General features: G+C 36.7%; 1 protein-coding gene across 3 annotated transcripts in view; it reads right to left on the bottom strand.

Moving 5' to 3' along the window:
• The window catches only part of CDKL5 (cyclin dependent kinase like 5), a 132693-nt gene that overhangs the window by 19777 nt on the left and 96862 nt on the right, over positions 1–16054 (bottom strand). For all 3 annotated transcript variants that reach the window (XM_038158527.1, XM_038158716.1, XM_038158621.1), the window contains exons 10-14: positions 15107–15187; positions 10614–10774; positions 7326–8352; positions 3834–3939; positions 1560–1683 (exon numbers count right to left, since the gene is read on the bottom strand). In XM_038158527.1, the coding sequence (XP_038014455.1) occupies positions 1560–1683; positions 3834–3939; positions 7326–8352; positions 10614–10774; positions 15107–15187 (1499 nt within the window). The remainder of the gene's footprint in view (positions 1–1559; positions 1684–3833; positions 3940–7325; positions 8353–10613; positions 10775–15106; positions 15188–16054) is intronic.

Here is a 16054-nt window from a genome sequence, read left to right as displayed (position 1 = left end):
CTAAAAAATAATGCTGTCTCCAAAATATTTGTTATTTTGAGAGTATCTCTGGTTTTGACTGGCAATTCCATCCTGGAGCTGAAGAATCTTCACAATAAAAGTGGTTATCAGCCACTTCCTTCAAAAAGTTTTGGTTTTGGTAATTTGGCATTATAAACAAACAACAACAAAAAATTTCATAAAAAATATTCCCAACCAGCTCTAATAACACACACTGTTTTTTCCAATTCAGAATTAAAGTAACATTATATGTTTCTTTGCAGTCAAGACATTATATTGCTGAACGATATATAAAGCAAAAGAAGATTCCAGTTGTCTTATGTTATACGCAAGATAGAAAGATCCAGATACGAAGGACAAGGTAAAATGGTCAAAGGGTTCAACAGCAGGAATAAATACCTTCTTTAGCCACACAAGCCACAACATAAGTACCACCGTTTTACATAAATGACCGGTTTCCTCAGCTAATTCCAGAAAATGGATGTAGGTGGAGCTACTGAAGGACAGGAAGCAGACTCTAGTGAATCAGAGCAGGTGAGAAGGGTTCTGGAGTAAACATCTTCTATTACTGACAGAGGTATAACACCTGAAAGTACCAAGTGTCCACCACCCACCACCCCCCTTTTCTCTTTAAGCACGTAATTCTCTGGTTATTTGTGTGAAAATACATTAAGTCAACGAACCACTGAAACAGTTTAGATAGCATGACTTTATGTCCCTTTCAGAGAGAAGGGTTTCAGAGAGTGGTATAAAGCATAGCTGAACCATGCAAATGTATGCAGTCCATTCCTTTCACCAATCCTGTGAAGCTCCATCTGCTTATTTTTATTCAATATGCTTTATTGTGATTTTAAAAAGTATAAGATTAAGAGTATTTTAGAGCCAAACAGCTCTGAGAGAAACAAAACTATTTCCCTTTGAGTCCTGCAAAGCTATGTATATGCTGTCATTTCATTAGCATAATTAAGGTGCTCTATGTTATGTAATGGAGCCATGTGATGCTTTTAATCTTTTAAAAATCAATATACACCATTAAGATGTTGCTTAATCCATTTTCCCATAGAATGTATTCATTTCCTTCTGTGTATAAACAAAGAGAGCAGTGGTCCCCATTGTAGGGTGAAAATATTCTTCATTAATATAGTACTTTATATATACAAACATGCATTTTGATATTTTTTTTCCACTTGTCCAGCAATTCATGCTTCTGGAATCCACAAATTTCTATATATACTGCACACACAAGCACTTTGTACTATCTTTAACTAAAGACTAATAGCATGGAAATTGTGAAGGATTGGACAAAAGCATATCAACCTTAATGCATTCATGTTATGGGTGCAATGCAGGATTCCTGGGTGCAATGCAGGATTCCTTGCTGCTCAAAAGGGAACAGAAAACATGCCATGCTATGCTGGTATGGCTGGAGGAAGCAACTAAGCACATGGACAACTGCAAATCTCGAGAAAAGCATGAGGTTTTTGGCCCTCCTGTTAAAACCACTTTTTTTTTTTTTTTTTCCTGCCGTTCTCTACACGTGTGTGCACATCACAACTCACCAGGTGTCAAAGGTGGTTTGTCTCTTGGGGTGGTTTGTCACCGTGCTGCTGTCTGCTGGTAACACCGAGGCTCTGTTGGACACATTGTTTTCTATGTAGGTACTCTCTGGACGCGGAGATGGAACTGAACAGAGAAACAGCCAACAATGTACACTGAGCTCTGCCAAAAATCCCAGCTCCCACTCCTCTGCTTCCCCTCTGCCTCTAACAGTACCAGGAGAGCAGAGACACGGTTGCATTTTGTGTACGACTGAAAAGAAAGCTGACTTTTGTGATCCTGGCAGGGTAATATTGGTTGAAAAATGAGACCATCATCAGAACTTGGGTAAATTGTTATTAGATTTGAGAACACTTCTCTTTGTAGGGAGCTCTAAGTGTGATTGATATTTAAAAACAGGAAAGAGAAGAAGAGGTTGGAATACTGTTAGTAAAGACATGAGATACTACAGCTTACACTTTGTCTTCACTTTAGACTTGAAAAAAAGTAGCACCCATCTTGGAAAAAAATTTTGATTTTTGGTGTAACTAAGAGATAATGCACTAAAAATAAAAACATTGAAATTAGATATTAGGTCTTTTTCAAGCAGACATACTGTGGTTTCAAAAATACACAACTATATACAGATCTAGAACATAAATTTATTAGAATTATGAATATCACTAGAAATACTTGCACTGGATTAAAAATTAACCAGACACTAGTTGGAACATTAATGCAGCATCACATTATACAGTCTGTGAAAGCAGCATCTGTAAGATTTTGTTCAAGCTGTAGCACAAAACTATATGCTAATAAATACTGCTCTAATACAAAGGTTAAATTTATATAAATATATAATATAGATAAATATAAATCCTCATATAAATAAGAATTTACCCTTTTCATAGTAACTTGCATATATTATTATCACCAGATTTGCATATACTGTTATCAAAGTATTACTTTAAATAGAATATCATCTTCCCAAAGCAATAATTAAGTCCATCTAAAATATATTTGTTTGATAGATAAAGCTGGGAGAGGAAAAACCCTCTTTTTTATAACAAGGAATTGAATAAATCCCAGCTCTGCAGTTTCTTTAGCACATGACTTATGAAAGTCATTCTTCTTTGGAACTTTTGTTTCACTGTATATAAAAAAGATGGATAATCCATGTACAACTTTAGGAGGTTTTTATAGATTAATGAAAGCAATTCAGGACTGAGAATTCTTAAGCATCCTCTGTTGCATTTGCAACACAAACACTCAAAAGCATCACTCCAAACAGGACAAGCTTTAACTCTGCTCCCAGGTTTCAATATTGCAGTGGGACACTCGCAAGGATTGTCAGATTTTAACGTGTCTAAATCAGGGCATCAGCCAAGTGATCAACCTGAAGAGGATCACAGGGAGATTTGTGACTCTACTTAAGGTTATTAAGTGACTCATAATCGAATTTCAGCTGATTGGGACTTCTTAAGGTTCAGGGGAGCCCCACAAGCCTCCTAACACTTGCAGGACAGTAATTAGCCTCTTATCATCTTTTTGAAACAATTACCCAGGTTTAGCCATGAGGCAGCTGCTCAGAAACCACCATCTTTTGTGTGCCATAACAGAACAGGATCCATTTGTGTGTGTCCATACACAGATATGTTATTTATTATTATTATTATTATTATTATTATTATTATTATTATTATTATTATTATTATTATTATTATTATTATTGCTGCTGAACTGGAATAATAATTATTATTATTATTACTACTAATTCTGAACTGGAATTATATAAGTGTGCTCTTGCTTGAAGGAAACCCTGATCTTTATTAAGTCTTAACAAAAGAAATGCCCCAGGTTTCAAGCCATTGAAGCTAGACTTACACTTCCATGTAACACAGTATCTGAAACAGATCAGTAAGTATGTCTACGTGCTACAAGTGCACAGGTATAAATAGAGTCTTTGTAAGAATTGAAAATAAAAATTTAAAATATTAATTAACTGCCTACTTTGGTAATATTAATTTTGTTCATTTTGCCCTGATAAATTATATTCTGCTTTACAAGGTACTGCAGTGGATGTACTTTCCAATTAAAGGGAGTTATCATTTACAAATAAACAACAGGGTACCAATGCAGTTCCTGCAAACTCACCCTCTGAAAGCTGAGTAACAATTATTTTTCCAATAAACTTTTTTTAGTTGTTCATGTTAATTCTCTGTATCAATTTCTAGTACTTAATTTCTATTCTATGCTAAAATTCTGGATTAAATTTGAAAGATCCACCATGAAATTACCTCTGTAAAAGCTGCCAACTCTTCTCGGAACAGGGTCATTATACAGAATTCTATTCTCCTTAGTAGATGCTCCATCTTCTGTGTGTGGATCATGATATGCTCCACCCTATACAAAAAAAACCAATAAACTATTTAAAATGAAAGACTATAAACTGATTTGCAGTTTCTAACCAAGCAAGAACACTCCAAATTCACCATACAATTTTCCTATCATATTATTAATAACTGCAAATATTAAATCACAGACTATGTAATCACTAATTACTTGGTTTTGCTGCTTGCTTGCTTTTTTTCCAAAATGACAAAAATGGCATTAACAAAATTTCGCCTTTAAGTTGTAATTTTAAAGACATGAATCTGATTCAGGCCCTCAGAATTTCAACCTGAATGAGACACAACTGTAACATCTCTGGAGAAATCTCTTACTGGAGGCTTTTAAAATTAATTTCTGATGGAATCTGATCACTCTGCTACTGGCAAACACTAAAAAGCAGATGGGAATGCATCTAATTTGAGATAATTGCAACACCAAAGCACTATCATCGCTTATCACCTCTTATCTCTTAATATCATTACCTAGAGGTAGCAACAATCACAAAATCTACTTTATGCAAAATAATAGAAAGTCTCTGAACTAAGAAATCTATAGACAAAGTTCTTCAGTCAGACAGGATAGCTAAAAGCATATCATTACCTCTAATTTATTCTGTTTTCCTGAAAACAGTACTGGAAGTACTTCAAGTAAAAGTTTAGGTGAGCCAGTAGAAACATCCTCATGCACGTAATTAGCCACCAAATTTGACTTAACCCCACTCTTAACTGAATCAGAAACTACAATTTTTCCCTCAGTAAGGACTGACCACAGGAAATGTAATGCTCTCTCCAAGGCCCCACTGGAAACGACTGAAATCCCCGTACTAACTGAAATCTAGAATGTCCACCAAGGACAAAGGTTGAAAACCAAAGCTGCAAAAAAAAACCTAACCGAAATGAAAAACTGGGATTTCAATTCACTGCACAAGTGATTTGCAACATCTACTTTGCTTTTTGTGGATGAAGTTCTGGTCTCATGGTTACGGAGAAAACAAACCTTGAAACTGAGGCCAGAACTGCAGCTAAAACAATGCTTCAAATCCCAGCTGGATTCTTCTAAAATTTACCAGAGGCTGAAGCATTTGATTAAATTACTACTTGTGTTAGATACCTCTTATTTATCAGCAGTTAAATTTCAAACATGAGACAGTAATAGCAACTTGTTTTTGATTTTCTTCTGCTTAAACCTTTTTGTGTGCATTTAATTTAAATGTAAAAAAACCCTTAAAACAGAGCTGTTGTGTTGAGACTTGAAAAGTCCTAAAATTAAGACTGGATGAGAGTTTTTTCTTGATTTTTTTTTAAATAAGATTTAAAGCTTGGCAAAAAAAGATTTAAAAAAAAAAAAAAAGATTTGGTAGAGCTAAAAACAAAATCAATGAAAAACTAGAAATATGGAAGTGAGGAAACTTCACCAAAGATGAGCAGAGAAAAAAAACCCAGGAGAACTGATCAGAAAAAATAACTATGAAAACAGTAAAGAATCTATGAGAACACATATTATTAATGAGTTTTTTATTCACTAATCCTGAAGGGAGTGAAATTTTCTGACTTCTAACGCATAATGTAGAAAAGGGGAGAAAACGAGGATAGGAAGGACCCAAAGAATGACTTCTTTGAGAAAATGCCTTTGTGAGGCATAAGAAGACTGACAATTTGATTTGTTACTGAAAGCAGTATAAATAAAATACAGCTCTGTGGATTCATAGACTTAGCATCCATTTCAGAAAAGTCATTTTCCTTCCACACTTCTAATAGCTGAAATACAGATTTAAAAGCACTAAGTGAAGGCTGAAGTTTTAAAATTACTGACCATAAGAGACAGAGGCAAGTTTTTTATCTTGAATGAACAGACTTTCCAAAGCAAATGAAAATGAACAAAAACATAAGCATTACAATACACATCAATTTTCCTAATTAAAATAAAAATCTGTCAACCCATTTTCAATGACAAAGAATGATCCAATAAAAACAACTGGCCTCTAAATAGTAGGAAATAAATTCAAAATTACTTCAAATTACTATCTGGTTTATAATGTAGAAAATGAACTGAAGAATACAAGGCAGTGTGACCTTTTATTATCAAAAACTGTAACACTGATATGGCTGCCGTTCCAAATAATATCCTGAAGAATAAGTAACATTTAATTTCACTGAAATGAGAGAGACGGAAAAATAAGTATACAGGAAAAAACTGTTTTTGAAATGGAGCTGCTGTAATCCCTTCTAGGGAGCTTTTTAAAAATTATTATTCCGTTGCACTTCTATTTTGATATTTTCTCATGTTTGAATACACATAATCTTGAATGGAGGAAATGTTGCTATAAATGAAAAAACGTATTATGTCTTTTTTTCTCTTCTGGACTGAGGAGACAACCACTACCTGAAACTCTTCTTTTTATGGTACTCGTAGACCCCTATTAGGTCAGCTACACATATTTCTTAGATGAACAACTGAGTGGGCAGAGCATTTTAGTTTCTCATAGTAAACCATAATCTTTGGACATTAAATATTATTTACAGCTCTTTGACTTTCTTCAAGTTGTCAACAAATCTGAACTAGATGTTCTCTCCTTAGAAGTCACTTTAGCACAGGTGTAGGCATAGAGAAAAAATACTCATTTCTGTATTTGTCCCTGCACCATTTTGTTAATAGAGAAATTTAAAGCTCTGAGAACAAATACAGTCATCTTTACATATCTGATGTGTAAAACATGAGATAATTCAGAAGTGTTGTGTAACAAATGTAAATCAACACCAGAACCAGCCTGTCCTCTACTCTTTAATTAATGCTCAGAGAAAAACAAAACCAGGTATCCACTGACAGTAACCACTGTGAGGAGTCAATTTACCACTGGCCACTACAACATGAAATCTTTAGTTTACACCAGTTACTTATCATACCAATCTAAAGAAATATTGCAAGCTTTGATATTTCTCTAGTAAATTAGGGTTTTTCAGCAATAACGTCCTGCTTCACTGGCACAATAATGCCCTGAAACACTGGCTTCGAAAATAGCATTCACAACAGAAATACATATAGGAAAAGCTAAATAAAAACACAAATAAGACAGATAATTAATCAAAGTGATACAATAAAAATGACATCAGACCATGTAACCAAGGACTAAAAACAACTAACAAGATTTAACTTCAGAGACAAGTTCTCACATTTCAGTGCTTTAGGATAATGGTATTCATAGCCCATTTTTTTTACAGAACCTTGAAATATTCAGCCCTTCTGAAAAAAAAAACCCAACGACATCCCCATACCATACAAGACAAATAAAAGAATAACTGCAAAGAAACAAACAGAAGACAGAAAGCAGGCCACCGCCCCCACGTAAGTTAAAAAGAGAAAGGTAAACCTTCAAAGAAGTGGCAATATTTTGGACTAACCCTATTAGAATCTTCTGTACAGTCTTCTCGTGATGAGCCAACAGACCTTGTGAGTGACTTATGCTGCACCTGTGGAGATAACAGTTGCAGGCTGTTTGCTCTGGCTGCCATCCCTTGCCCTACGCTTAAGCCACCCTCTGAGCCCTTTGACCTCACTCTGTCCCGGCTCACATACATAGAGTGTCTATGAGGGCGCTGCTGTGAAGAAAAAGGACTGGTATAACCTAGACCATAGGAAAAAGATTCATGTGGAGCAGACAGAGAGTGGGAATGGCTTCCATCCATGTGATCTGGCAGTTTTAACTCCTCCATTGTTTTGGAGTGTCTTGTTGGCGGTCTTCGGGTGTCCAGGGTACCCTCGCTGCGGTTATTCCTGGCGGACGGACTGAGCATAGTTCTGTTATCACTGTGCCGGGGAGCACTCGGACTGGTAGGAGAGTTCAAGTCCATACAGCTGGATGGAAAATACCTACTGGTGTTTGGTTCTGCAGCTTGGGCCCTGGCCTCAGAAAGGTTGCCCACGGATTTTGAGTCTGTCAGAACTCCATGGCTCTTGGACTTTGTCCGATAGGAGGGACTCTTAGAAGACTGTGGGATGGTATCGATGTAGCTGTGGCGACTGTGCTTGTCACCGGGCTGCAGCGTCCCAGTTTTGCTTTGAGAAGTTTCCATAAAGGAGTGCCGGTTCTGCTGAGATCTGGTGTTAGACTTCAGGTACTTTGTGCCTGAACCATCAGAACTTTTGGTGTCCACATTAAAATCAAACTCTGTTTTTCCCTTTGGTTCCTTTGGGCTGAGAAGATGTGGCATGTTATTATTGGCTATATCCTTGTTGCCAGATCCAGGTGTGTTGCTTGGTTTTTTTGCGTGCATTGGACTAGGTGCAGGTCCAGGAAGGTTTCCATTTAAAAAGCTTTCATTTGCTGGAAGCCCCTCTTCTCTTGGCCCACCAGCCCCTAGTGTCTGCAGATCCTTGCTGTTAGATCTGTGGTGTGACTGCAAAGCAGAACTTTTGCTGGCTTGATTTCTATATTAAAATGCATAAAGAAGCATTAATATATCAGATTACTTACTCATGTATTAATAACTTTAAAAAAGTACACCCATTTCAGTTGCCATTTAAAACCAAAAATTTAACTGCAGTAAGATCAAATATTGCTAACTAAGGCACCAGAAGCTTGACTAAAATAACAGATTTGCAAGTGTTCGTACATTGCTGTTTCTGGTTATAATCTGATAGCAAACTCTGCTTTGGTTAATGATTTTGCTGACAAAAACCCTGAATATATCCAATCTAATAACAGAAATTCCAACATACATTTGCACATTTATGCATGTGTGTGCGATGTGAGTACATCGCTAAGTGAAGCATTACATTATAAAAATTAGCTGTATATCAATCAAAATAATCTTAAATACACCTGGCATATCAAAGGAAGGCAGAACAATCAAATACGTCAGCACTGTCAAAAAGCCCTGATAGAATCAATGCTCCAGGCTATCTTGTGTATTCCTGGTTTGGAGGAGGAGGGGAGAGGAAAGGAGGGGAAAAGAGGTTATTATTGTTCAGATGGGGTGAGCCTGAGCCAGCCCTGTAACACCAAACCCAAAACCAGGTCTACCACAGGAAGACAGCTTTTGTGGAACTTGGCACTATCCCAGTTTTTGGTAGATTAACTCGTTCCAAAGCTGCACCTGAAAGGCTCTGCAACCAGACTGACTTGGTGCAGAGCTACTTGGTTGTGTCCTTATCCTCTACTTTCTGGCTCTTCTGGTTTTGGGACTACAGGACTGAAATATGAGTCGGTTCTGCAAACCTGAGATTGATTTTTTTTTTTTTTTGAGCAGGATTTATTATCTCAGGTTTTCTGGCATTAAACCAGTTCAGCTCCTGGATTTAGGCTGGCACTGCTATAGCCAAGACTGAACAGTGCTGGAGCTGTGCTTGTTTGCCTTGATGGATCTAGGCAGGCTATGAGCAATTAACTTATTTCTGTAACAAATCTATGCTGTAACTCAGATATATTACCAAGGGTTGAAGTGAGAGCTCACTGTACCTTTGTTGATCTTTTTGTTAATAATAACTGGATAATGCTAGCTGTTCTTATACCTGGGATTTTTGTATTAACCACTTCCAGTGATCTCATAATCTATTTCATTACAGTTCCTAAAACTTAAGCAATTTCAATGCTAGTTTAAAATATTTTTTTGTTAACAGAAAGTATATTTTTCAAAACTTTAGAGATACAGGAACCCAGTATTTTTACTAGGCAAGACTTTAGGACAAGTTCCTAGTGGATGAAGGTCTTTCTTTCTGATGTCATATGTCTAATGGCAAAACTTCTACTCGCAGCATCTGTAAAGCCAGCTAAAACTTTTTGGTGTCTATCTTTGAAAAAGTATAGATTGTGAGTGTCATCCCAAGTCCTAAAATAGAGGAGCAATTTTTTTGAATCTCACAGGATAGGCTAAAGAAAAACATGGCCAAGATTAAAAGACTGCCTATAGAATATTAAAATATTCTGCATACTTCAGAGGGCGACCTTTATGAATGCATTTATCAGAGCAAAAACAAGAAGCTTTTTCTACTGAAGTTTTTCATCCAGCAGTAAACCTGGTTCACTGAGGTATGAAAATTAAGTGGCTTCTCTCAAGCTACATGGGTGCAGCAAGGGAGTCACTGAGCAAACAAATCCTGCTATGAGTCTGAGGTCAAATAGACTAGACATGATCCACAGCTGCAACTGCAGACAAAATTCTGTTCATCTCCCATCTGGAATGTGAACAATGTGCACAATTTTCAGCATATTTAGATGCTACAAATCTGTGTGAACTTCAAGCTTTTAAATACCAAAATCTTGGACAGATGTGTACATACACAGCAGTGGTAGCATTCCAAAGAAAAGAGAATTCCTTTGGAATCTTGGGCATCTTCCAAGCCACAAAATTCCTATTGTTCAAGAAAAAGGCTAACATTTTTTTAAGGTGGATCAGCCAATTATTTTTCCTTGTCATATGCAGAAATGGCTTCAACATTGTCTCTTTTTTTTTTTTTTTAAGACACATGCAACCTGATGCAGAAAGTAAGCAAAAATTTCAGCTTGTGTAGCTATAAATACTATGTCTGCTTCCTTTATTCAGTGTGATAACACAGAATGGCATGCGTGTCTCAGTGTGCCTAAGCTGTCAAACCACCACTTTCCTTGTAGGTGATGCTGCATGTGAGCACGACAACTCACTCACTGGCAGAGCAAATGTCAGTGGTAACAGGGACAAGACTACATTTACCTGTTAGATAAAGTGTTGCTGTCTGCATGGTAAGGTTTTCTCTTAGCTGACCGTGAAGGTGAACTTCCACAGCGATCCAAGAGTCTTTGGGTTTGAAACGAAGGGTGGTTCAAACATTGTTCTGTCAAATATCTATCTGCTGGATCTAACTTCAGTAAGTTCTTTGAAAAACAAATCCCGAAGTTTAAATGTTAGTATCTGTATTTACATTAGCGAGAAAAAACCAGAAACCAAAACCAAACCAAAACGAAGAACCCCACAACAAAATAAAGAACATTACTGGGTAATTTTTTAATCTCCAGAGTTTCTGTGATTAGATGTCACTGCTAGAATAATGTCATGTTGCCTTAAACTACATATGATACAAAATAAACACATATGTGTTTATTTATATAACACCATATGTCTTATATGTATATAATTTTATGTACACATGTATGATAGTATATTTAAAATACAAAGATATCTAAAACTTTTAACATGTATTTTATATATCTATATATCTTTTAAATATATGTATTTTAAACATATTTTTCAGGATAAACCTTAAAACATTGTTTAGAATCAAAAATAGTAAATTTACCAGTAATGAAATGCTGCAACAAAACAGGATTTACAAACAAACAAAACAACTCTATGAGAACATTCTTATGCAAAAACAAACATTATTTTAACGTTTAGTATTTTTAAAAATACACAAATATAAGAGTTCTGGTTTTAGCTTATAGGGTTCAAGTCCACCCTTATTTTCAAAGAATTCTCTAAACTGTTTACAATGCATTCAGAATAACACTTGCTTATAATTCTCTTAGATCAGTTGTGATTCTAAATAAAGACACTTCCTGACACGTAGAAAATATTTAATCACAAAACTTGACAACAGGAGCTTGGGTATTTTGGGAAGTTTGAAAGGTTTCTTGCAGGAAAAGAGCAATACAGAGTTTACACTGGAATATTCAAACATGCATGACTGTTAGCAAGGTTAAAAGTTTGAATGGCTATTAAGTAAAAAAACAGCTATTTCTTAAGGGTTGTATATGTTTAAAAGAAAAGAAATCTATGTGTGGCTATGCATACACATGCATAAACACACATAGACACACACACTACATGAACACCATATTCAGCCACTCGACCACAAACTGGCTTTCCCTTCACAGGATCCCTGCACTTCAAAATGGAAAATGCTCAGGAAACAAAGCAAGTGGCAAACCAAACCCCTATGTAGTTTGGTCATACAGTATGCAGCACCTTTCCTTCTCAAGTGAATGATTACCAACTTCTTTCCCCCTTTTTTTCTGGTGCTGTTTGCTAGTTTGCTGTTTGCTCATCACTGTAGTGATGAGCACTCAGTGGCTCAAAAGGCTGAACAAACATGAGGAGGCCACATGTGATTCCTGCATTCCCCCTCAGAAGAGAGGATGTCCAGAGCTTCTCACAAGTGCCTGTACACAACCTTACACAGGCTGGATGTCAAGCAAGAACTGGAAGTCCACAGGTTATCACAAGGCTAGCAATCTGCCTGGAATCACAGACAAGTAGTGGGACAGGGTTCATGGCTGAGGCATGGTCACTGATGGGTACAACTGGTCTCAGATGGAAGGGGATGGACAGGGAGAAGAGCTACACTCCATAAAATTGACTTCCTGGACCATATCCAATATCAGCATGGAAGAAAAGGTTTATCCATGGACAGTCTCTAGTCAGGATTAGAAGGGAAAGCAACATTTGGTATGTTATGGTGGGAGTTTGTTACCAACAATGCAGTGAAGAGCATGAAGGGGACGAAGAGGAAAACTCTCTATAACAACAAAAAAATGCCTCCTGGTCACAGATCTTCATCCTCACAGCAGACTTCACCTATCCTGACACCCAGCCTGTGTACACATTCCAGGAGATTTCTAGAATCATTTGTTGGAAATCTCCTGGAGAGGCAAATTGGCCAAGGAGGGGACTTCAGTTTACTTGAGCTGCTGTTCAACAGCAGTAAAGTACTGGTGAGAAATCTGAGCAGAGAAGACACTCTGAGCTGTAGCAACCATAGGATGATTACAGGTAGGACTGAAAGAAGAGGTGGGAAGATAAACATCAGAGATAAGACCCAGGACTTCAGGAAAGCAAATTCCATTTTCTAGAAGGAATTACCAGGTATAATAATCTCCTGAAAAACTACCATAAGAGGAAAGATGTCCAGGACAGCCATTGATTTTTATGGAAAATTTATTGTGGGTTCAGGAACAAAGCATCTTACTGTATAGAAGACCAAAATCTTTTTCATAGGTTCAGATTGGCTAAACAGGCAATTTCCTAATAAACAAAAAAGCAAAACAGGGGAGGGTGAGAACCAGAATGAAGGAGAGGACAGAAAGATGGACTATAAAAGCAGTGTATTAGCACAAAGGTTAGGCCACTCTTCAGAAGGCTGAAGTCCAGGTAAGGCAAGTGAAGAAAACCAAGGGTAAAAAGAGAGGGCTCTACAAGTATTCTCTTTAGCAAACAGCTCAGAGGAAATGAATCTCTGGGAAGAGACTCTGAATGTCTTTTTTTCCTAAGTCATAACATGCAAAACCAGTTCCCAACTCCCTAACGCTTGCAAACCAGCACGACTTGTGAAGGAGAGCAGAGGACTGGAGCAACAACAAAGCAACAAGGTCAAATTGGTACCTCATCATTAATCTAGTCCAGAAATGCTCTCTAAATAGATATATGTTAATATCTCCCTACTTCAGTTGGCATAAATTGAAGTGTGGGTTATTCAGTAATCTAGTAATCTGACCTGAGAATGCAGATAATGAGGAGCACAAGTGTGGACATGTGTCAGACTGTCCCTTGTCTGCAGAAGAGACAGGCACACAACAAAGTATGTGCAGCATTTGCAACATGTAACTTAACCACAAGTCCCTTCTGTTCTCTCCTGTAGACGTCTGCAGATTGCTTAACAAGGTTTCAACTCCTGAATTAAGAAATGCAGATCACACATGAAATATCCCCTCTACAGAATTCGTGACCTTTCTCACCTTGTAGGCAGAAACATCAACAGAAAAGATGAAAAGAATGAAATTATTTGGAGCTCAGTGCTTCCCTAAAACTCAAGTGCTGTATTTCACAACTCTGCAACTTTTAAATCATATCAAAAGAACATAAAAGCCACTGAGATATTACATAAAATTTAGGATAAAATGAAAATAAACCCTCCCCCAGTGCATGCAACAATGGTCTTAAGACTGATCTTGAAATTTGCATTCTGCAATATATACTACCAGATCCTGAGTTACAGATAACTAAGAAAAAAAGTTTCTGTGAATTCTAAAATAGAGGAGAAAGTATAATACCAAAACAAGTAATTATATGCACTGGAGTGTATCATATTGCAGACTCCTTGAAACCAAGATAAAAGCCATGCTGACTCTCTTCATAAGGCAAGGAGATCAAAGGGATTTGAACTGGCTGTGTTGAAGAAGAGTAGAGCAAATTTGGTGGATTTCTGCTGGCTACAGCAATACTACTAAAAGCAAGTAAACACCCAGGTATTTCCCAGAGCGTCTTGTTTTCCAAGACTACTGCTGCAGAGGGGTTTGGGATCATACAATTCATTCAGAGTTGATTAGCCATATCCATGCTTCACGTGTGTCCCATATTGCCTTTAATTCTTAGGTGGTTCTATGATTATAAACCTAATTTTGGATACTATGACTTCTTTCTTCAGCTCACTGGGGATGAAATGATGTGAGGGTTGTACTGCAGCTTACCATTTTTATAGTACAGTAGTAAGGACAACAGTACATGTTCCACACCCGGGAACATGGCGCAAATGCAAAGCACAATGTTTTTGTGGGGAATGAGCTTCTCCTGATGTTTTTGTGGGGAATGAGCTTCTCCTGATGTTTTTGTGGGGAATGAGCTTCTCCTGATCCCCCATAAGAAGAGCTCTCAGGACTATAACCTACTTTGGCCATGAGTAACTAGCTGACTTGTTCCAAAACAGGACTGAAGAGTAAACTAACATATCCACCGTGTACAGGTGATAGCAAGCAGATCAAGAGTTTGGATAAAAACCCAGAACTCCTGTGTGTCAACTATTGTTTTTGACAGCTGTCCACATCCTCACACTTACCCAACAACAAATGAAAAACAACTCAGATTAGCCCAATACTCTGTGGATGTATCTAAATATGATCACACTCCAGCACTCAGTGCGTGGATGTCAGTGTGAATGCACAACCCTGCAAAGGATGGTGATGATGCTTTGTCTGGGCTACATATTCTTCATCAAATCAGTTAAAATTGAACAGATTCTCCTGGCACTTGCAAGGGATATTTTCCTGATTGCTAGGAAATACTAAGCCTTACTACAAACAGTGGTGGAATCAAAATATCTCAAAAGGGAGTTCCCAAAGTCCTTCTAAGATGTGTTGTATTAAGAAAAGAAAGTAAAAAGTCACTCAAATATTTTCCTACATATTACAGACAGAAAATAAAAGATATTTTCCTACCTTCATAAGATCAAGCAATACACCGCTTAAAATTCCCAAATATCTTCTCTCTAAAGACTGTGGATGATTGACTGCTGGAAACTGTAAAAAATACACTGTAAATACACTGATCATGAAAACAAGGTAATACATGAATACAATGTTTAAAAAAATAGAAACTAGTGAATCAAAACATGTAATTAATGGGAATCCTAAGCACTGAAAAAAATTAGTAGTTAGTAGTTTATGAAAACTCTAAAACATTATAGTGAAACAAATAACTCTAGATGTGTGGTAAGCATCTAGTCAACCAAAGAAAGTATTCTTGATTATCAGGGCAGCAAAGAAATCACTCTCTAGTGAGAAATAATCAACAAATTTTTTTTTTTGGTGGCATTATAACGGATAGGAGGTTTAAAATAGATTCAGAACTAGCATAAGTAATATATTTATTTTAAAAAAGGTCAAAAATAGCCTAGACCTTTAAAAAAAGGTCAAAAATAGCTCAGAGAGAATTTGAGAGTGCAAATACAGTACTACTCAAATACTAAACATTAACAAACAATTCCCAAGTGTTTTTAATGAAAAAAGGCAAAAAGTTTTGAGTTTCAGGGTTAGTGCTGTGGTCATGCTGCTGGCAACACCATGAGAAGCAGTGCACACTGCTGGGGGCATCCATTAGCTGTGCTAGTATTACTTTTCATAAATTACATTATGTGAACTTAGAAGAAAAATGGAAGAACATTAGTTTGAATGCTTTTATTCCTAGATAGCCTCTGTATTTTTCTTTTGACTTTGCTTTATTTTGCATTGGTTTACTAACAATTGAGATTTTAAAGTCCAAATCTGCTATACTGATCCTAAACAGTAACATAGGTAAAACAAGGCTTCCACGCTTCCTCCACTTTTAACATAAACCAAATTGTAAAATGTTCATATCTTCCTGTGGAGTAACAATCATAAAGAAGC

Source organism: Motacilla alba, chromosome 1, assembly GCF_015832195.1.
Source record: "Motacilla alba alba isolate MOTALB_02 chromosome 1, Motacilla_alba_V1.0_pri, whole genome shotgun sequence".
Taxonomy (NCBI): Eukaryota; Metazoa; Chordata; class Aves; order Passeriformes; family Motacillidae; genus Motacilla; species Motacilla alba.
This window is presented reverse-complemented; position numbering and strand designations above follow the sequence as displayed.